Source organism: Bos mutus, chromosome 2, assembly GCF_027580195.1.
Source record: "Bos mutus isolate GX-2022 chromosome 2, NWIPB_WYAK_1.1, whole genome shotgun sequence".
NCBI classification, from domain to species: Eukaryota; Metazoa; Chordata; class Mammalia; order Artiodactyla; family Bovidae; genus Bos; species Bos mutus.
In genome coordinates, this window is record NC_091618.1 from 112,481,294 (window position 1) to 112,504,014 (window position 22,721).

Sequence of the window (22,721 nt, forward strand, 5' to 3'; positions counted from 1 at the left end):
AGGTGGGGGAAAAAAAAAAGAGCACAGGCGCCATTGTAAGATCTGGGAAGGAAGGATACCTTTTTCTTAGAGACAGAAAAGCAGAAAGTGTAAGGAAGGAATACTGAGGACAGTTATGCCCATTTCTCTGGTGTAGCGCATCCATAGTGATCTGAGACTGAAAAAGGCAAGAGCAGCTAAAGGCCATGAGTAGAGTCAAGGTTTATTGTAGGTAACTCATAAAGATTATCTTGTTTATTACTTAATATCATCATTGTCTGTCTTCCTCTCTAAATTGTAAGCTCTGTGAAGGCAATGGCTTTGCTATCTGGTCCATCACTCTCCTCAGCCCCGAAAAAATAGTGCCTGGCACATAAATACTCAGTAAATATTTGTTGAGTGAACAGAAAATGAAGAAGGGAGGAAATTGGAGATACTCGAAATTACTGCTACAGCCTTTTAGCGTTCAATAAATGGAGATGTAAACAGAACTCATTGGATAAGATTGCTGAGGGTGCTCTTTAAAGAAAGCTGACCTAAGAGAATGCCTTTATACACTTTCCTCTTTCCTGCCGCCTCAAGTGTGAATATAATGGCTTAGAACCTCAGGAGTTACCTTGAGGATGTAAACTGGTGCGAAGGACGGTGAGGCAGACTGTATTAATAATTGTGGAGCTTCCATATTGGGCTTCCTGCAGCCCTCATATTTTGAGACAATATGAACTACTTGTTTAACTACTGTTATTTTGGATCTCTCTTTCTTTCAATAGAAAGAAGCCACAATGGGGCTTCTCTTGTGGCTCAGCTTTAAAGAATCCACCTACAATGTAGGAGACCTGGGTTCGATCCCTGGGTTGGGAAGATCCCCTGGAGAAGGGAAAGGCTACCCACTCCAGTATTCTGGCCTGGAGAATCCCATGGACTATACAGTCCATGGACAAACAGTCGGACACAACTGAGCGACTTTCACTTTCTTTCAGTAGAACCAGTTGATTAGAGAGGGAAAACTGAAAGGAATTAAGGGACTAGAGACCTTGATAAGATAACTGAAGAGCAGGCTTAAGGTGAATAAGGCTAAAAGGTTAAGGTAAAAAAGGGCCTTCTGAGTTTGAGATGGGTGGGTAATAGAAAGATCTAAGGGATGGTCATGAACTGCTAAAGCAGAATGCTAGTGAAGGCTGCTGGAGGAGAAAAAGTGAAGGAGAGAGTATCTTTGTGCACAGAGAAGTAACCAAGAGATAACCCTTCGATTAGACCAGTGTTTCTTTGAGTTTTCTGATGGGCCACCAGGGACCATCTATGGACCCTGGACTCTTATCTTGAATAGTCCAGTTTGAGATACAATACAAAATACTATTTTATTGTATGGCTTCACTGTCAAAATGATTTAAGGCAGCTAATAAAAATACAAATTATGAGATTTAAAAATTAAAATAGGAAAATGGGGCAAAGGGAAAATCTGGTATAAAAAAAAAAAAAAAACCAAAATGGAAACAAAAATGAAAATAGTATGATAAAAACACACTCATGAGGTTCTTTATTCTTTCTAGATATAGGCAACAAATTTGTGCCTAAGCTTTCTAGCAATCAACTTGAGAAATGTAACATGATAGGTTGTTGAGCAATGGGGATTAAAAACCAACCAGTTCAGGAAAATCACAAATATTCCTTTTACTAAGACCAGATAGATTCTAGGGATTACATCTGATAGAGGGCCTGAAGAACTATGGATGGAGGTTTGTAACATTGTACAGGAGGTGGTAATCAGAATTATCCCCAAGAAAAAGAAATGCAAAAAGGCAAAATGGTTGTCTGAGGAGGCCTTACAAATAGCTGAGAAAAGAAGAGACATAAAAGGCAAAGGAGAAAAGGAAAACATATATCCATCTGAATGCAGAGTTCCAAAGAATAGCAAGGAGAGATAAGAAAGCCTTCCTCAGTGATCAGTGCAAAGAAATAGAAGAAATCAATAGAATGGGAAAGACTAGAGATCTCTTGAAGAAAATTAGAAATACCAAGGGAACATTTCATGCAAAGATGGGCACAATAAAGGACAGAAACGGTATGGACCTAACAGAAGCAGAAGATATTAAAAGAGGTGGCAAGAATACACAAAAGAACTATACAAAAAAGATCTTCATGACCCAGATAACCACAATGGTGTGATCACTGACCTAGAGCCAGACATCCTGGAATGCAAAGTCAAGGGGGCTTTAGGAAGCATCATTACAGACAAAGCTAGTGGAAGTGATGGAATCCCAGCTGAACTATTTCAAATCCTCAAAGATGATGCTGTGAAAGTGCTGCACTCAATATGCCAGCAAATATGGAGAACTCAGCAGTGGCCACAGGACTGGAAAAGGTCAGTTTTCATTCCAATCCCAAAGGAAGGCAATGCCAAAGAATGTTCAAACTATTGCATAATTGCACTCATCTCAGATGCTAGCAAAGTAATGCTCAAAGTTCTCCAAGTGAGGCTTCAACAGACTGGTACCAAATTGGGAAAGGAGTATGTCAAGGCTATATATTGTCACCCTGCTTATTTAACTTATATGCAGAGTACATCATGCAAAATGCTGGGCTGGATGAAGCATAAGCTGGAATCAAGATTGCCAGGAGAAATATCAATAACCTCAGATGTGGAGATGACACCACCCTTATGGCAGAAAGCAAAGAGGAACCAAAGAGCTTCCTGGTGAAAGTGAAAGAGGACAGTAAAAAAGCTGGCTTAAAACTCAATGTTCAAAAAACGAAGATCATGGCATCTGGTCCCATCACTTCATGGCAAATAGATGGGTAAACAATGGAAACAGTGAGAGACTTTATTTTCTTGGGCTCCAAAATCACTGCAGATGGTGACAGCAGCCATGAAATTAAAAGATGCTTGCTTCTTGGAAGGAAGGCTATGACCAACCTAGACAGCATATTAAAAAGCCGAGATGTTACTTTGCCAACAAAGGTCCGTCTAGTCAAAGCTATGGTTTTTCCAGTGGTCATGTATGGATGTGAGAGTTGGGCTATAAAGAAAACTGAGTGCTGAAGAATTGATGCTTTTGAACTGTGGTGTTGGAGAAGACTCTTGAGAGTCTCTTGGACAGCAAGGAGATCAAGCCAGTCAGTCCTAAAGGTGGAAGGACTGATGCTGAAGCTGAAGCTCCAATACTTTAGCCACCTGATGCTAAGGGCTGACTCATTAGAAAAGACCCTGATGCTGGGAAAGATTGAAGGTGGGAGAAGGGGAAGACAAAGGATGAGATAATTGGATGGCATCACCGACCTGATTGACATGAGTTTGAGCAAGCTCTGGAAGTTGGAGATAGACAGGGAAGCCTGGCGTGCTGCAGTCCATGGAGTCGCAAAGAGTCAGACACAATTGAGTGACTTAACTGAACTGAAGATGATTATACTTAAATTATAACTTTATATGATTGAACCTAAAAACATAAAAAATTGTCTTTTGGATCGGAGGAATATAAAGATGTTTTTGAAGAGAGCCATAGTAACCAAGTTTACACAGTACCTCAATACTGGGCTGAAAAGTGAATACATTCAGTCAGGTGGCTCTACCAGTTACTTGAGTATGTTTTTAGAATGATTGGTATTTTTGCATAAATTTAGGTAAAATAACTCCTAAAAATTGAAAAATAAGACATGTCAAGAAAATTGATAAGAATTAGAGTTTTTGACTTGTTTAGTCACTAAGTCATATCCAACTCTTTGCAACCCCATGGACTGCATGCAGCATGCCATCTCCTCTGTCCTCCACTGTCTCCCAAACGTTTCTCTAATTCATGTCCATTGAGTTGGTGATGCTATCTAACCATCTCATCCTCTGCCACCCCCTTCCCCTTTTGCCTTCAATCTTTCCCCAGCATCAGGGTCTTTTCCAATGAGTCAGCTCTTTGCATCAGGGCCACAGTATTGCAGCTTCAGCTTCAGCATGAGTCCTTTGAATGAATATTCAGGATTGATTTCCTTTAGGATTGATTGGTTTGATCTCCTTGCTGTCCAAGGAACTCTCCAGCTATTCAGAGTCTTCTCCACCAACACAGTTCAAAGGCATCAATTCTTCAGCATTCAGCCTTTTTGATGGTTCAACTCTTGCATCTGTACATGACTACTGGCAAAACCATTGCTTTGACTATAGGGACCCTTGTTGGCAAAGTGATGTCTCTGCTTTTTAATATGCTGTCTAGATTTGTCATTGCTTTCCTTCCAAGGAGCAAGGGTGTTTTAATTTCATGGCTGCAGTCACATCCGTGGTGATTTTGGAGCCCAAGAAAATAAAATCTGTTGCTTTTTCTACTTTTTCCCCTTCTGTTTACAATGAAGTGATGAGACCAGATGCCATGATCTTAGTTTTCTGAATGTTGAGTTTTAAGACAGCTTTTTCATTCTCCTCTTTCACCATCAAGAAGCTCTTTAGTTCTTCTTCACTTTTTGCCATTAGAATGGTATCATCTGCATGTCTGAGGATGTTGATATTTCTCCTGGCAGTCTTGATTCCAGCTTGTGATTCATCCAGCTTTAGGCTTCAGTTCACTTCAGTTCAGTTCAGTCGCTCGGTCGTGTCTGACTCTTTGCAACCCCATGAACCGCAGCACGCCAGGCCTCCCTGTCCGTCACTAACTGCCAGAGTCTAGGCTTAGGAAAACCTATAATGTAGTGTAATATGAAAATTAGCCTTCAGATGTTATCTTTTACTCTCTCTAATGAACACAAAGAAGGACTTAGATTTCAGCATGAAGGTTAGTGACAAGAAAGATTGTGGTGGTGATGGTGGTGATGGTTATTAATATGGGAGAGTTTGCCTAAATGGAGGCTATCTCTTCTTTAAACCTTTAAGGGAGAAATCATCTTAAGAGTCTGTGATTCCAGGTTATTTTTTTACCATATATTTGTTGGGGTTTGGTGCTTTTTTGTCACTCAATAGTCTGACAGATATCACACACATGCCTTTGTCATTAATTATTGTTTGAGTATGCTGACAGAACCCAGAAATAGTGAAATCATTAAATGGAAGAATCCAGGTATTCAAGATGCTGTCTAATTGGAGTCTACAAGATGTGAAAGGACTTTTCAGACTATTTAAAAATTAAGTTTGCCTGAATTCTTCTAAATGATTTTGCAGATTTCTATAATAAATGTAGCAAACATTTCTCTAATGGGATATAAATAATCAAACTCTGTTGCACTGTAGAGTAATATTATAAAGCACTTAACTAATCAGATTGTGAGAGTTGCTCAAAATTCCTAACCATGTAATTTTTGCATAGAGAGAGGGTGCTTCATGCTGTGCAATTAACTGGTTTTATTAACTATAAATTTGGTCGTTTCTTGCTGGCCTGATGGCCTAGTGAGAATTAGATCTTGGTTCTTGACTTGATCTTGCCCAGTTGAGTGTCAGGAAGGCTTGGAAATCTTACAGTGGAGGTAGTGGCTGAGGCCCTAAGCAGAGTTGATGAAGAGTTGTTTCTCACGTTTCTGTAACTAACTAGAGAGTTTTGGTATTTTTTTAGGTCTATTATAATTTTAAGATGTTCTATAAACTAATATCCCATTCTGTATTCAAATTAGGTTTGTAAAGTAAAGTGGGAGGGTTTAGTGATTATAAACAGAACTTTGACATAAGACAATCTGTGTTAAAAACATGGCTTTGCCATTTTTTGTGCTCTTAGGCAAGTTTTAAAATTTCTCTGCAATAGTAGAAGGCTCTGACTTATGATTTGCTTTGAGGCTTTAAAAGGTCAGTCTACCAATTGCATATATCATCACCAGACAGAATGATGTTTTCATTACTCACCTTTCTGAAATTTGATTATTTTCATCAGGTTCTTTAACTACCTGTTCCATTTCTTCCTTTAATTTCTTCATAGTACATATATTTAAAATACAGATAAATAAATACCTCTGCTCAAAAAAAGCATGCAAGTGTTTTAGAATTATATTTATATAATATTTTGGTTCTCTAAATTAATCTGGGCTTCCCTGGTAGCTCAGACAGTAAAGAATTCACCTACGATGTGGGAGACCTGGGTTTAATCCCTGGATTGGGAAGATCCTCTGGAGGAGGGCATGGCAACCCACCCCAGTATTCTGGCCTGGAGAACTCCATGGACAGAAGAGCCTGGTGGGCTTTGATTAATCTAAGCCATTAAATAACATTAGCAAATGTGTTCACAGCAAATATAAAATACTTCAGAATAAAAAAGCAAGATCACAAAATGAAATAAAAACAAATGGATGGTAACTACCCTGTTGGTCCAGAGATTAGGAATTCTCCTGCCAGTGCAGGGGACATGGGTTCGATCCCTGGTCCAGGAAGAATCCCACATGCCGTGGAGCAACTAAGCCCGTGAGCCACAACTACTGACCCCACAAGCCTGGAGCCTGTGCTCCGCAACAAGAGAAGCCACTGCAACGGAAAGTCCATGCACCACAGCTAAAGAGTAGCTGCTGTTCACCGCAATAGAGAAGCCCACACACAGCAATGAAGACCCAGTACAGCCAAAATACAAACAGAGGAGCTTCTGTAGTGGTTGAGTGGCTAAGATTCCCAACGCAGAAGGCCCAGTTTTGATCCCTGGTCAGGGAATGAGGTCCCCACATGCCGCAACTAAGACCGGGAGCAGCCAAATAAATAAAATATTTTGACAAAATATTAGAAGACTAATATAAAATATTATTTTTTAAAGCTGTCTATATGAATTGTTTGGCACAGTAGACACTCGGTGTGTACTAGCTGTTTTTGTATAGAAGTCTGCAAACTGGAATCTCTTTGAGCAAAGGCAGCTTTTGATAAAAAAAAGTATTTAGATGAAAGGACTCATATTTTTATTGTATTTTTTTAAAGGGGGTGGGTAAAGAATCCACCTGCAATACAGGGAATGCAGGAGATGTGGGTTCCATACCTGGGTGGGGAAGATCACCTGGAAAAGGGCATGGGAACCCACTCTAGCATTCTTGCCAGGAGAATCCCATGGACAGAAGAGCCTGGAGCGTAGAGTCCATCGGGTCACACAAAAAGTCAGACACAACTGAGCAACTGAGCACAACACAGCTCAGATAAACGTGGAAAGTCAAATATGATAAATACATGAAGCTAACTAAGACAATTATGAAAGTGGAATTATGAAAGTGGAATCCAACGTGGAAGAAATCTGATCTCTGCTCATAAGCTTGACTTGACTCTGAATGACAAACTGGTTAAAAAGGAAAAGGAAGACCTTCAGAGAAAGAAATTATCATTGGTTAAATACCTGGAATTTCTAGATACTAGGGTAGGATTTCTGTTCTCCCTTAAGGAGATTGGAGCCCAGAGAGTTTAAATCGCTTCCCCTAAGTCACTCAGTTTATAGGAGGCATAGCCAAGACTCCTGCCTCCAGCCTGTTTGACTCCAGAGGGTATCCTAATACACCACAGTTAATGACCTCAGTTCAGTTTATCACATATCTATTGCGGATCCACTCTGAGTAAAGCAACTGTTAGAAATACATCAAGTTAGGTGTATTTTTTTGTTTTGTTTGTTTGTTTTTTATAGAAATGGATAGAAATTTAAAGCATGAAGGAATCTGGAAGATAATTTTGTCCAGCAAAAAATAATTTTCTAGGAGGAAACAAGGTTCAGAGTAACCAGGTGGCTCCAGGGCCATCCATTTTGGAATTAGAATTTAAATTTCCACTGACCTAGTTTTGATTACATTATATTGTGTTTTATTATTTTTTTAAAAGCCTAGCCCTTCATTAATTCATACTTCAAGTCTTATTCAAGTGCTTTCTTTGGGGAGGTTTTCTGTGTAATTTTAGCCCCAAGTGATCTCTTTGACCAAGTTATATAAGTTGTTTAGTGGAAAATTGAGTGCTTGAATGTGCTTTTGTTATCCAAACTGAATACAGGTTTACAATATATCTGACTTTTTCATGTCATCACAGTGACCTTCTGTTGTTGAGCATGAAGAATCTAAAATCTCTCAGTCTTTTATACCTTGGGATATCTCTTACATCCCTGTCCTTAAATCTTCAGTATTTATTTCATTCAGTTTTAGCCAGCCTTCCATCCTGCCAGGTTAGTCTGTCCTTAGTTGGGTATATACTTAACTGGAGAGCAGCCTGATCCCTGGAACGGAGCCCAGGCAGCTGTCCTGGTAGCTGCACGTGGTAAGTCTCCTGCAACCCACCAGGAAAACCATTGAGCAATAAAGACTTCCCAGCACCAGTGACGTTTGTAATGCATCCTGCATGACTCCATCTCGGCTGTTCACGAAGACTGAGCAGAATGATTAGTTTATTTTTCCTTCTTAGTATTTCTAGCCATTTTTCTTCCAAAGAAACGTCTTCATGACATCATACGTCATGAGGAATATAGGCTGTATTATATTATGGAACCTGAATTCAGTTCGTTTATCCTTCTTTATTTCCCTGAATACCTAAAGGGCAGCATTTGAAAGAAAACCTATAGAGCTGAGAGATTTGCTGCTTGTCGTGTGCCTGTGTTATTGAATGGGTCTCATTAAGCCTAAAAGTGACTCAAAGAGCACGACCTGGGTAGGACTCTGGTGATTCAATACAGAATTGAAAATCATCCTCGCCTATTTTTAATGTTGTTCTATAGCACTGAGTTTTTAGAAGTGGGAGCTGGTTTTCCATCTTGTGAGAATTAAGTTTTTATTTTAGGAAAATGCCCCTAAAATAGTATTCTTGGAGTAAAAATGTAATGAAGTAAACAGCTTTTTTTTTTTTGACACTGGTTCTTGTCATCTGACACGTGTAAATCTTCTGATTACTTAGAGAGTGCATTCTGCCTCAATTATCTTTATAATCAGAGCCTGAAACAGAACAGAATGTCTACCTACTTCTTGCCTGAAAAAGCAAGATGTTTTGACCTTATACACTACTGTTTTAGGGTTTTGGGGGTTTTTTTTGGCTGCACTGAGTCTTCATTGTGCCATGGGCTTGCTCTTGTGGTATAAGGGCTTCTCATTGTGGTGGTTTTTCTTGTTGCAGAGCACAGGCTCTAGAGCTCGGGTCAGTAATTATGGCTCACAGACTTAGTTGTTCCATGGCTTGTGGGATCTTCCCAGACCAGGGATCAAACCTGGGTCCCCTGCATTGGCTGGAGATTTCTTAACCACTGGTCCACCAGAGAAGTCCCTGTTTTTGGAGTTTTTAAATCAAGTATTTCCCCTTGTGCCTTACATTCTACTGCTAAGTACAATAGCTCTGAGCTCTGTGGGGATAATGGTAAGAGGTATGCTGTACTGAGAAGACCAAGGGCATTGTCTTTTCAAACCCATCCTGTTCTTTAGAAGCCTGGTTCAGTTGTAGAGTTTCGTGATGTTGGCCCAAGCCTAGGAAGAGGGCTGTCTTAGTCCATTCAGGATGCTGTAACAGAATACTGAAGATAGGATGACTTATAAACAACCAACACACTCATAAGTTCTGGAGGTTGGGAAGTCCGAGATCAAGTTGTTAGCAGAGTCCATTTCTGGTGAGAACCTACTTCCTGATTCACAGTTGGCCATCTTTGTGTGGTGTCCTCATGTGGCAGAAGGAGGGGGCGAGGGAGCTCTTTTATAAGGGTGCTGATTCCATTCATGAGGCTCTACCCTCATCATCTTTTACCGGTCCCACCTCCTTATACTATCGCTTTGGGGATCAGGTTTCAACATATGGATTTTAGGGGAACACATTCAGCCTATGCAAAAAGCGTGTGTGAAATGTAGCCCCACTACTAAGAATCAGGGCTCCATTTTTCAGTGTGTGGTAGAGGAGTGTCTGCTACAGTGGGTATGGTGTGGGGAAGGTGTGGACTCGATAAGAAGCTGGCTTACTTGCAGAGGTGATTTGGAAATATAAATGATACAATGCCTTGGGTAGAAAGCTGGAAGCAGAAGGTTTAAGATTAAGCAAGCTTCTCCACTCTATATCTGAAAAAGTTGAATAAGGGCATGCTTGGAGAATAGACAAGCAAGGAAGGGCTCTCAAGAAATTTTGCCCATTTGATTGTCATGGACTGCAAGAGGCAACTTGTAGCTATCCAAGGCTTTATCCTGAAAGCTCACATCAACAAAGGGCTCGTGAACACAAATTTCAATGTGGCTTCTACTGTAGTTGTATAATTGATTGCCTGGCATTCTTATGAAATAATAGCCTGAAGTAACCCTTATGCATGTAAAAGAACAGAATGAATATTGAAGCAAATCCACACCCACAGGCACTTTACTCTTCTCACTGCCCTGTTCAGAGTAAACATTTACCTTACATGAACTCTTACCACGGCAGTTATTTAAACACACTTAATATCATTATTGTCAAATACAATTTGTTCATCCACCCTTCAAATGCTGTTGAGCTTCTGCTGTATAAAGCATGTGATCTTTCGCCCTCGTGTGGTTTTATACTAGACAAGGTGCAAGTCAAGCAAGGCTTCTCTGAAGAGCTACGAGAACAAATGTCAGAAGGGAGAGGAAGACCATTTAATAAAACACTGAACCAGAGTCTGAGTAGGTATACTCAGTGTCCAGACTTTTGTCTCACGGCCTCTCAGAGTTTATGGACTTCTTCAGCAATAACCCAGGAGATGTTTGTTCTGGTTGCATGTCAGGAGAAACTCATAGCTCAGAGTAACTAAACTAGTCCGTATATACCTAGGGTAGTTCTGGGGAGGTAAGTAAAGAATTTTACCTCTTTCTGATCCAATCCTAGGGAAAATCAAAATTTCCATGCAAAACAATATTTTAAATGTTATATTTATATGCTCTAGTCATACATATTATGGATAACATGCATGTACTGTTTTTTCCAATTAAAAATTATAGAGGCTATTGTAAAGAATTTGGGAAATATGTGGAAATTTTAAATCAGTTATGATTCTTTTTACTACCTAGTGTGTGCTCAATTTCTTCTGTCATGTCTGATTCTTTGCAACCGTATGGACTGTAGCCCACTGGGCTCCTCTGTCCATGGAATTCTTTAGGCAAGAATACTGGAGTGGGTTGCCATGCCCTCCTGCAAGGGATCTTCCCCACCCAGGGACTGAACCCACGTCTCCTGCATTGCAGGCAGATTCTTTACCCACTGAGCCACCTGAGAAGCCCTTTGCTACCTAGAGATAAACACAAATAATATAGTTTATTTCCTCCCCATCTCCTTCCTTTTATGTGTAATTTTAATTTTTTTTTAAATGTGGGCTCTTATCTTCTTAAATTTGGGGGAATGGCTATTCCCCTTTAAATTATTGGGGAATGGCTACGCACTCCAGTATTCTTGCCTGGAGAATCCCATGCACAGAGGAGCCTGGCCGGCTACATAGTCCATGGGGTCACAAAGAGTCAGACATGACTGAGTGACTTATACTTTCACTTTCTGTATTTTCTAAGTACATCCATGTTTCTGCAAATGACAATATTTTGTTCTTTTTATGGCTGAGTAATATTCCATTGTAGTTATGTACCAAATCTTCTTAGTTTTAATAGTATAAAAAATATTTAAATATTTTGGCACAATAGAGCATTATTTTAGCCTTCATCGTTAATATGTTTCCTTTTTAACATAAAACTGAACTTTTTCAAGCCACTAATCCATTATTTTGATGTGTAAGCCATTTGCTAGAGTATCCCAGAATTTAAATCTGGAAAACAATGGGGAAACAACAACTGAAGGAAAAATTATTTGCTGCATACTTACTTCAGCAATTTCCATTGATGAACTATTGACAAGCAGGTGCCTATAGAGGCAAATCTCTATAATACATCCACCTGCATTCAGATACCGGCTACTATAAGCACAGGCTTTAATAATTCAATCAGTCCCAGGTATTTCTGTTGGAGCTTGTTTGAATTGCTAACAGGTATCATGATTTCCATTTATTGCAAATATCACTTATTTATTTAATCTATCTCTACTTATTATTAGCCCCTTTCCATGAAACTCATACAACATTCTAAAGTAGCATGTTGTTTTCGAGATGTTAAATCAAATTCTTAGTTTATTAAATTGGAACCTAAAGCCTTATTCCATAAAAACATCTTTTGCTTGCAAATCATACTGCAAGAGTTTTTCATAACTGTAAAAAATTAAAACATGAGCACAACAAAGGAATACAAGATAATAGTTGTTCTGTTATTAGCATATACCTACTCAAGACCATTTAGACATGCTTACCAATACCTGAAAAGATAAATTCTCTCTCCAAGATATAATTTGTTAGTATCTTAAATGTAAGCATGAAAGCTAGCTGAAACACTGAAAATTCCATGTCATGCTGAATTATAAAATCATTGTCCAAGGATTCAGAATATTCTTGTATTTATTCTTATTGATGAAAACATTTTTAATGGCTTCGAGATTTAGATGTTCTGAAGAATATATCAAAATGTGCCAAAGGATAACACTCCCTGATTTTGACCAATACTGGTTCCAACATTAATGTGTCCTCACATTGAACTCTCATGCTTTACTCACAAAGAGTTGATCTGCCACTGAAAAACAGATGGCTTATGATTTCCAAACTTCACATGAACTCTATTTTTACAACAAAGGTCATTTATGCTGATTTAGAAATAGAGTTGCCATATGGATGAATAATTGTATTTATTGTCCAATTAGTGTATTTTCTTTCTACTTGGAAAACTAAATTATGAGAACGTTGTTTGATGAATACAGAATCTCTACACACAGTGAACACTCAGTAATTGTTAAGGAATTATTTCTATAGCCCCCTTCAACACTTACTAAAACAAATTGTCAAATCAACCTTGATAAAATGAATGTCTCATCCAGTCACTGATAACGCTCCTTTCTCTTGTTCCCATATTGACCCTGTGTCAACCCATAACCTCTGTTTTCTGTCTACTCAAACTACCTTCAAAGCAAGTTTCACACATTTTTAATGAAAAATCATCTGCTCCTGGGTGTCCCAGGTGGTGCTAGTAGTAACGAACCTGCCTGCCAGTGCGGGAGACATAAAGACGTAGGTTCAATTCCTGGGTCGGGAAGATCCTCTGGAGGAGGGCATGGCAACCAAGTCCAGTATTCTTGCCTGAAGAATCCCATGGACAGAGGGGTAAGAATACTGGAATGGGTAGCCATTCCCTTTTCCAGGGGATCTTCCCAGGCTAGGGATCAAACCCAGGTCTCCTGAATTGCAGGCAGACTCTTTACTGTCTGAGCCAATTTTGTCATAACTGTTCTTCCAACCAATAGAAATTTAGTCGTGTTGCAGTCTGCCAGTGGGGATACTATGCAGAAAAAAAAAATCTGTTTGACTTTAAGGAAGAAGGCCTTTACTTAAATATGGCATCTCCCCTCTTTAATCATCCCCCTCTGCCGTCAGTCATGTTGGCTTTCTAGTAAGCACTTCTGCTGCTGCCAGTTCAACCCCATTTCTTTAAAAAATTTTTCAGAAACTTTCAATATAAATTCTTAATCTATCAAGAAGACTGTCAAAGACACTGTTTTATTAGTATCACATGCTTGTTGAACACATACACATCTTTGTAAAGTATGTAAAAGAAAATTGAATATAAAATCTATTTTATGAGACTTTCATAAATGTGAAATTTTATGCAATTTTGTATTTGATTTTTGTATAGGCAGAAATACTCAGCGTCCTCAGTCACAGAAACATCATCCAGTTTTATGGAGTAATTCTCGAACCTCCCAACTATGGTATTGTCACAGGTAGGAACTCCATTTGACTTTTTTCTTTCCCCATTTACCTGGCTTTAGATTCTTTAATATGCTCAAATGCTAATATTACCTTCTGACATGAATTGTGTGCGACTGTCAGATGTCACTTTTGTTGCTATAAAGCATTAATAAAACTGATTATATCAATATAATTAAGAATGGTGTTTCCACTTCTACCCATGTTTAATTGTGCTAATTATATCTGTGTAAATGCTATTTAAATGCACTCACAGCTGCAATACCAATATTTAAAGGTGCCGTTTAACTAAAATTTCATTTAATTAGTTGAAATGAGCGATGTTTTTTGTAACTCTGTGACCTTTTACAAATTAAGATTTCTTGAGCTACTCATGTTGTAATTCTTCACAAGGCATTTTAATTCCATTAGAGCATTCTTTCTTCAAGGTCTCTGATGTGAGAATAATATTTTTCAGGTTTGGTCATCTGGGTTAGTAATGACCTTGATCTAAATTATCGCATAATATGGAACAGCCATTTATAACTGATGGAAATACCCTTTCCAAAATCGAGCACACAGAAAATTTTGCCATATAAAAATACAGAAAGGCACCTATTTATATTACTTTATACTTCGGCCACCTCATGCGAAGAGTTGACTCATTGGATAAGACTCTGATGCTGGGAGGGATTGGGGGCAGGAGGAGAAGGGGATGACAGAGGATGAGATGGCTGGATGGCATCACCGACTCGATGGACATGAGTTTGAGTGAACTCCGGGAGTTGGTGATGGACCGGGAGACCTGGCGTGCTGCGGTTCAGGGGTTCGCAAAGAGTCAGACACGACTGAGCAACTGAACTGAACTGAACTGATACTCATAGTTATATAATCCAATAAACAGCTTCAGGTCTATGATAAGTATAGTGTTCAATTTTACAGTACATAACTTTGACCCAAGTTCTTTATCATGGCAGTTCTTTGACCAAAATAAAACAAACATGAAAACCTTAAAGGATCAGCCAGCCCTCTTTTCTTCTACTGTAGTGGTAAGAACTTGGATTGTCTTTATATATTGTCTTAAAATAACAACAAAATACCCCCAATAAAAAGGAGTGGATTAGGTACTTCCTTATAAATTATGTTATCTAATACTTAGAATAACCTATTTCACATAAGAAACTGAAACTCTAACTTAGGTACTTTTCCAAGATTACCCAACTAAATGGTAGAACCACAGTGGTGTAAATTTCTCAATTGGTTTTATACAGAATCTCCTCTTCTTGTACATAAGCTAGGTTCTGGAAGGCTATGAGCACACTTTAGATCCAATAGATGTGGAAGATTGAATGTACTGCTCCGTTTTACATAAGAGACTTGAGTATCCTCAACCAACCCCCCGCAGATAACTGAAGGATGGTAGTACATATGCGACTGAGTCAAGTGTGGAAGGTCAAATGGGTTGAGAATGATAGCACTTGCCTTGCCTCTTGAAATGAACACTGGTGTGGCAGACTTGTAAGTAAGGCAGGCACGAAAACTTGATCACCCAATCCAGCTAGCTCCCTCTTTTTAGAACCTCATTGTCTTTCTCAGATGTTGGAGTCCTGACGGGGAAACCTTGAATAGCTTGTACCTATTCAAATCATCTTGAGTGTACTTGTTAATAAAAAAGGTTGTTGCATCAGGCAGCTGTTGTCACTCATACTGAGGACTTAAAAGAATAATTTAGCAGAGTGATGGAATGGAATGGGCATGAAGTCTTGTCTTGATTCTGCCAAAACTCCATAGATGGGTTCCTGATGATCTATGTCTCAATTTTCTCTTCGTGAGTGAAGGGACTAGAATTGATTATTTCTGGGTGAGACTGTGTATACGTGCACCCGTGCATGTGTGTTTGCCGAAACTTAACCATAGAGACGATTTTCTAAAACCTACTTGTAAGACTTAGCACAGAGTCCAAGAGGTAGCTGCCATTTTATTTCCCTTGGAAGGGAAGTGAACATCTTTTTCCCAGATCTACAAAATAATGGGATGACTAGAATCTCCAGAGTCAAAAGAAAAGGTACAATAGAGGATCATCTTTGATCATTCTTTGATTTTTGGAAACGTCTTAATTCTGTACTACCGATCAAGCAATAAGCATGAACTGGAGTAACTATAGTAATTTCAAACAAAATAAACTTAAGAAATATTACTAGAAATAAATTGAGTCATTCATAATGATAAAAAGAATCAATACATCAGGAAGATATAGCAATTGTAAATGTATACACAGTTAACAATAGGTCCTCAAAGTACATGAAGCAAAAACTGACTGTAAAAGAGAACCAGTCAGTTCAACAAAGGGGTTTCAGTATCCCCATTCTCAGTAATTGATAGAATAACTAGATAGAAAATCAACAAGGATATAGAAGACTTGACAAACACTCTCAACCAGCTCTACACACCACCCAACAAAGAATGCATATTCTTCTCAAGGGCATATTCTTTAGCATGCATGATAAGTTAAATCATGAAATAAATCTTAATACATCAAAAAGAATTGAATAAAATGGAAGCCCAGTTCAAGTTCAATGCATGAAGCAGGGCACCCAATGCCAGTGCTCTGTGACAACCTGGGGGGATGGGGTGGGGAGGGAGGTGGGAGGCGGGTTCAGGATAGGGGGACACACGTATACCTATGGCCGATTCATGTTAATGCATGGCAAAAGCCATCACAATATTGTAAAGTAATTATCCTCCAATTATAATAAAGGATTGAAGAGTTCTTTAATCACAATAGAATTAAAAAATCAGTGCAAGAAAGAAACCTGGAAAATTCCCAAATGTTTGGAAATTACACAACACGTTTCTAAACAGTCAATGAGTCAAGAAACCACGATGGATTTTTAAATATTTTCAACAGAGAGGAAATGAAAATGCAGCATATCAATATTATAGGTGGAAGACAAAGTAATACTTAGGAGGGAATTTATAAGCATATTAAAAAGCAGAGACATCACTTTGCTGCCAAAGGTCTGTATAGTCAAAGCTATGGTTTTTCCAGCAGTCACATACGGATATGAGAGTTGGACCATAAAGAAGACTGAGCACCGAAGAATTGATGCTTTTGAACTGTGGTGTTGAGAAGACTCTTGAGAGTCCCTTGGACAACAAGGAGATCAAACCAGTACCCTAAAGGAAATCAGCCCTGAATATTCATTGGAAGGACTGATGCTGAAGCTGAGCCTCCAGTACTTTGGTCGCCTGATGCGAAGAGCTGACTCACTGAAGACCGTGATGCTGAGGAAGATCGAGAGCAGGAGGAAAAGGGGATGACAGAGGATGAGATGGTTGGATGGCATCATTGACCCAATGGACATGAGTTTGAGCAAACTCCGGGCAATGATGAAGGCCAGGGAAGCCTGGCGTGCTGTAGTCCATGGAGTTGCAAAGAGTTGGACACAACTGAGCGACTAAACAACAACACATCTATGTTTCATTTAAAAAGAAGGTCTGAAATTGATCATTAAGCTTTAACCTTAACAAACTACAAAAAGAACAAAATTAGCCCAAAGCAAGGCAATGAAAGGAAATAATAAGGATTAGAGCATAATAGAACAACATAGAAAACAGAAAAAGAGAGAATCCATGAAACTAAAATCTTGGTCTTTGTAAAGCTCAGTAAAACTGACAAACCTTTAGCTGGACTGACCAACAAAAAAGAAAATACAAATTGGCAAACTCAGAAATGAAGATAGCATTATGGTCCCTACAGAAATTTAAAAGGATTATAAGGGAATATTATGACCAACTTTATGGCAACAAATTAGACAATTTAGATGCAATGAAAAAATCTTTAAAAATATAAAAATTTTCAAAACTGACTCAAGAAGAAACAAAAAATCTGACCAAAACTATAAGTAAAGAAATTTGAATTCATAATTTAAATATTTCCATAATGAATTTCCAAAACCAGGTGATTTCATTGATGAAGTCTATATGAAATGTAACACCAGTCCTTCCCATACTGTTTCTGAGAATAGAAGGAACACTTGCCAATTCATTCTATACAGCCAGCATTATCCTAATAGCAAAGCCAGACAGAACCATAATAAGAAAACTACAGACCACCATCCCTCCTGAATATAGATGCAAAAATCCTTGACTAAAAAAAAAAATCCTTCACTGCATATTAGCAAACTGAATCCATCCGCCAATAAAAAAAGGATTATACATTACAACCAGATGGGATCTATCCCAGAAATGCAAGGTTGATTTAACATCTGAAATCAATTAATGTAAAACACCATAATAGAATAAAAGACAAAAACCAATTTGACATTCTACAATACCCATTTATAATAAGAAATCTCAGCAGGCTAAAAATAGAAGGGAATTTTCTCCACCTGATAAATAACATCTAGAAAAGGAACCATGCAAATATCTATCAACCCAGTGAATGAAAAAAGTGAATGTGATAGATCAATGCAATGAAATACTATTCAGGAATAAAAAGGAGTGAAGTACTGACACACGCTGCAACACAAGAGAGTCTTGCAAACATTATATGAAGAGAAAGAAGTCAGACATAAAGGCCAGTATATTGTTTCATTCCATTATGTGGAATGTCTAGAAAAGGCACATTTGAGAGTGAGAAAAGATAAATCACAGGGCTGGGGCTGACAGTGGTGAGTAACTAAGTGAGCAGAAGGGACTTGTTTGGGATGGTGAAAAGGTTAAAACTGGGTTGTGGTGGTTATTGCACAAATCTGTAAGTTTCCTAGAAATCAAATTGTACACATATGGTGGGTGAATTTTATGATATGTAATTTATATCTCAAAACCATTTTTAAAGGAATTTTCTCACTTTCTTGGTCTTTTGTAAAGCTTAAAGTTTGAGGACTCATCTAAATCCTGATGCAACAAATATTGATTTTTTTACATTGTCACATAAACCCTCTGACTTATGTGTTTAACCTTATTTATCTCCTAAGAATCACAATTTTTTGAAATACCTGTATTCATGCCTGCCTTTGTTTCAAACGCATTCTTGCAACACCTTCGTGTTTCTGAATTCCATCCAGATGGCTTTAGATTTCATCACCAGCTGAAGATATTATCCATTCTATCCATTCTGTTAGTGGTCTTGTCTTTGACAGATTTCTTTCCAGGATGACATTAATTTTGAGAAACCACAGCATAGAACAGTTTTTTTCTTATAAGTTTTAATGTCTTTTGTTAAATTCTTTAACACATTTTCTCAATGAAACCATGCAGTCTTATTTGTGAATTGTGTCTTGGTTTTAATTCTATGCTTATCTTTCCTTTGAAAACAGAATATGCTTCTCTGGGATCACTCTATGATTACATTAACAGTAACAGAAGTGAAGAAATGGATATGGATCACATTATGACCTGGGCCACTGATGTAGCCAAAGGTAATGTTTCATGTATTCTACAGCATAGTTGGAGAGATCCTGACATGGTGACTTAAGTCGGAAGATTTCTTATTCTGTCTTAAGATTTTTTTTTTTTTCAGACAAAAGTAGCAAGAATTCTGCAGCTTACTGTACACATGATATTTTAGGCCATTGCCTTTCCACTGCTGCATTGCTTTTTTCTCTTTCCTTTCTTTACTTCTTTACCAAAAACCAAGTTTCAACAAAATCAGTGGCTCCAAGGCAGATATTTTTGTCCCATTTTTAACACTGTAATTGACCAGCTTGCTCAATACATTAAATGGAAAGATCATATTTCTGTTATTGTTCTTTAAGTCTCAGACTGCAGTATCCAGAAAACGTGACTTATTGTAGGATTAGTTCTACTTCTTTTGTATATATAATAATATGCTAAAAATAGTAACCACTTGCAAAAAAGTTTTATTTGGCCTTCAGTGCAAAAGCAATTCAGATTTTATTTTATATTTAATGTAAACTTGAAAATCACCCTTGGAAATGGAATATTTTTTAATACACAAAATCCCTAAACAAGGTGCCTAGTTCTTTTTCCCTCATAAATTCCTTCATAGACAAATGCTCTCTAAAGCAATTTAAACTCCATTTATTTTTATCTTTTTTCCATTTTCCTAACTGAATGTTTCTGAGTTTTATTTATAACTGTCAAAGTTGCTTTGGAAACAACTTAATCTAAATAATGAATGCTGATGGTTACATTTGTATTCTAGCAACCCCTGGAAAGCAAGTGTGTCCAAATTTTACTGGGGCAATTAGCTCCTTTGCATTTTGCTAATCCAATCTCTACAAGTATCTCTTTACAAAGCAAATAAAAGGATATTTAGTACTCAATAAGGAAAGCAACTCATACTTTGCTTTCACTGGAAAGTCACACAGAGACTTCCAAAAGTAATAGTCTTTCCTTTGGGGAATTATCCTATCTGTTTTAAGTTTCATCAACACCTGCCAAATTCTTCAAATAGAGAAAGTGGAAATTAAAAAAAAAAGTTTCATGCAAAATGCTGCAGCTTGAGTGATACTTCATTACCTTATAAGAATAATAAGCTCTATGTTTAGGATGGTGTACTTAAGGCTTTGGCTGTGTTAATTAACTTAATTGTGTATTCATGCATGAGACATCTCAAATCAGTCTTAAAATTTCTCATTCTTCAAGACATTTTCATGGAACATCATAGCCACTTCTCTGCATATCAGGGGCCACCTGTTTGTAAGCTGGGTAATGTGCTGTTATTGAAAACCGCCTGAAGCATTGTGGAAATACTCTTAGAGGAAAGTAAATACATATACAAGCAGCCCTTGACTTAAAGCACTTCACCTTACAGACATTTGCATTTAGGGTGCTCAGCCAATTACACCCGTCTTATTACTTAATGGCACTTAGGATGGATAGCAAACAAATCAACTGACACCATCGCTTGGCTTCTTGCTGTGCACACTGTTTAGCTTCCCTGGCCCCTAGCCTGTAAACCTCATCCCTCCTGATCCCTTCCCCTGCAACAGTCCCTGTCTGTGGGGCAAGTCCTTTGGCTCCAGATCAGCTCAGTCATTCCTGGGGTTTCTCAAGAGTCCCAGCTGTATCAGGAAGAAAAGGAAGAGAAGGAATAGGACTAAACAGCAAGCTGGAACTAGGGGTGAAAAACTGGGATGAAGAAGATGGGAGTGTCCAAAACTACACAGTAATAGAAATCACTTTTTGGTGGCTGATGAATTAATTTGAAAGGCAAGTTCTAATGTGTTCAGCCTCAGGAGAGAAGTGTGAAGCAGAGAAGACAGTTGTTTACAACTATACAGGTAGTTCTTAATATTTAAAATGGCCTACAAAAAGAAGAAGAAATTAATGCTTTCAGAATGACTTCAACCCTGTCTGATAAAGCTATGTGTGGAACTTGGAGAGGGAAGCCTTGATTTTTGTTGATTCAGTTTTGAATTCAGCTGTGCCCTTCAGTTTGACCATGATTGAAGCCACTGAAGCAACAAGATGTTGAGAAATCAGAGGATGAATAATTCATTTCAAATAAGAGTTGATTCATGCAGTTTTGAAATAGGCATTGCTTAACATCACTGGAAAGAGAAAACCTTCTCAAAGGCAAAACAGACTCTCTTCTTTCTGGGTGGGAAGAGGGAAGGAGGGCAGACCAGTATATCTAAAATTGCTGCAAGTCAGCGAGCAATGGGTAAAAGGAACAATTAAAGCTAACAAGCCTGGATCCAGTCTCCAAATGATCGTCATTGATTCCAAATCTTCCCAAAGTGACACCTGTGAAATCTTTTTTAGGAAACCCTGAATTTTAAAATTGATAGAGATATTTTTCAGGCCTCCTGTTTTCTTGCAATAAAAATATGGCAGAATTATAGATAGCACTATCAAAACACACTAAATAGAATTCTATATGATTGTGATTACAACTGTTCATGTACACTAAATATTCTATAAATGTATACTATATGTTATACACAGATAAGAGCTTGCTCAATACAATATGGTACTTCTTTTCACAATATCTACAGTGAGGAAGAAAAGTCCCTATATTCTAAGCCTTTGTGCTTGAGTGTTTTTTTAAGTTCTTTATTGTCAGCAAATGTAGAAATGATGTAGCTCTACCTCTAGTAGTAATTAAACAGTTTCTACCTGAAAAATTATTCAGGAATTGGATTCTTAAAGCAAGAGAGAAATAACTATGAAATTCTGTCATAAAAATTATTAAAAGTACCCAAGTTGTAGCTATTGAATTTTCACAGCTTGGAATATGTAGAACTTAATATTAGAAGAAAGATTTCCTTTATTCCAGTTACATTTTATTTAAGATATTTGAATTGCTAATACTTTTGTTGACTCTTCAGTAATAACTTTAAATGGCAAGAGTTTAAATTTTTTGAAATTTTTCTTTGTTCTTTCATGATTCTTCAATATATAATAACTAGAAAGTAGAAAATAACAGATTTTATATACTGAAAAAAGAACCAAGGCCTCATTATTAAACTGTGTTCAGCAGATAGTTCATTAGCCAAAGGAATGGTTTTGATTGAGGTGAGAGAGCTATTTCTTTGATTGTTTAGAAAAGACAAGAAATAGAGAGGAAATATTTCAGTAGAAAATGTTTTTGTTCTTTATTCTAGATAGACTATATATAAATACAGGGAAGGAACCAAATATTACTAAAGGAGTAACTGTGAAATATGTATCTTTTAAAATATAATGTTTTATTCAAAATAAGAAAACTGCTTAATTTATGTACATTACAATTTACTGAAGTAACTTGATTTCCAATATGTTGTAAAGAATTTTAGAGTACATTGAAATATAGATTATCTCAAAGATTTGTCTTTGTAAGAAGAATAAAATATTTTATAACTACTGTGTATTTTTCTGTCTGAGGATTACAAAATTCTTTACCAACCATAACTAATGAATTCAAGCAGTCTCCCCATCCGCACCCCACCTCCACTCCCAGGGTCTTACCGGAGTGAATACTGAGAAAATGAATGAGGCTGCCCTGGGTAACTTCAGACATGCAAATGAAAACTGAAATTTGTGGTCAGAACTGTGGCTGATTTAGGAGGCAGCTGGTGGTGGAATACCTTAGTCACTTTCACCTTATCATTTCTTTCAGTGGGATCTGTTTTATTTTTGTGCAGA

General features: G+C 37.7%; 1 protein-coding gene across 3 annotated transcripts in view; it reads left to right on the forward strand.

Moving 5' to 3' along the window:
• Positions 1-22,721, forward strand: part of MAP3K20 (mitogen-activated protein kinase kinase kinase 20) — a 171,424-nt gene that overhangs the window by 66,975 nt on the left and 81,728 nt on the right. For all 3 annotated transcript variants that reach the window (XM_070358513.1, XM_070358521.1, XM_005887560.2), the window contains exons 3-4: positions 13,573-13,660; positions 18,947-19,048. In XM_070358513.1, coding sequence (XP_070214614.1) covers positions 13,573-13,660; positions 18,947-19,048 — 190 coding nt within the window. The remainder of the gene's footprint in view (positions 1-13,572; positions 13,661-18,946; positions 19,049-22,721) is intronic.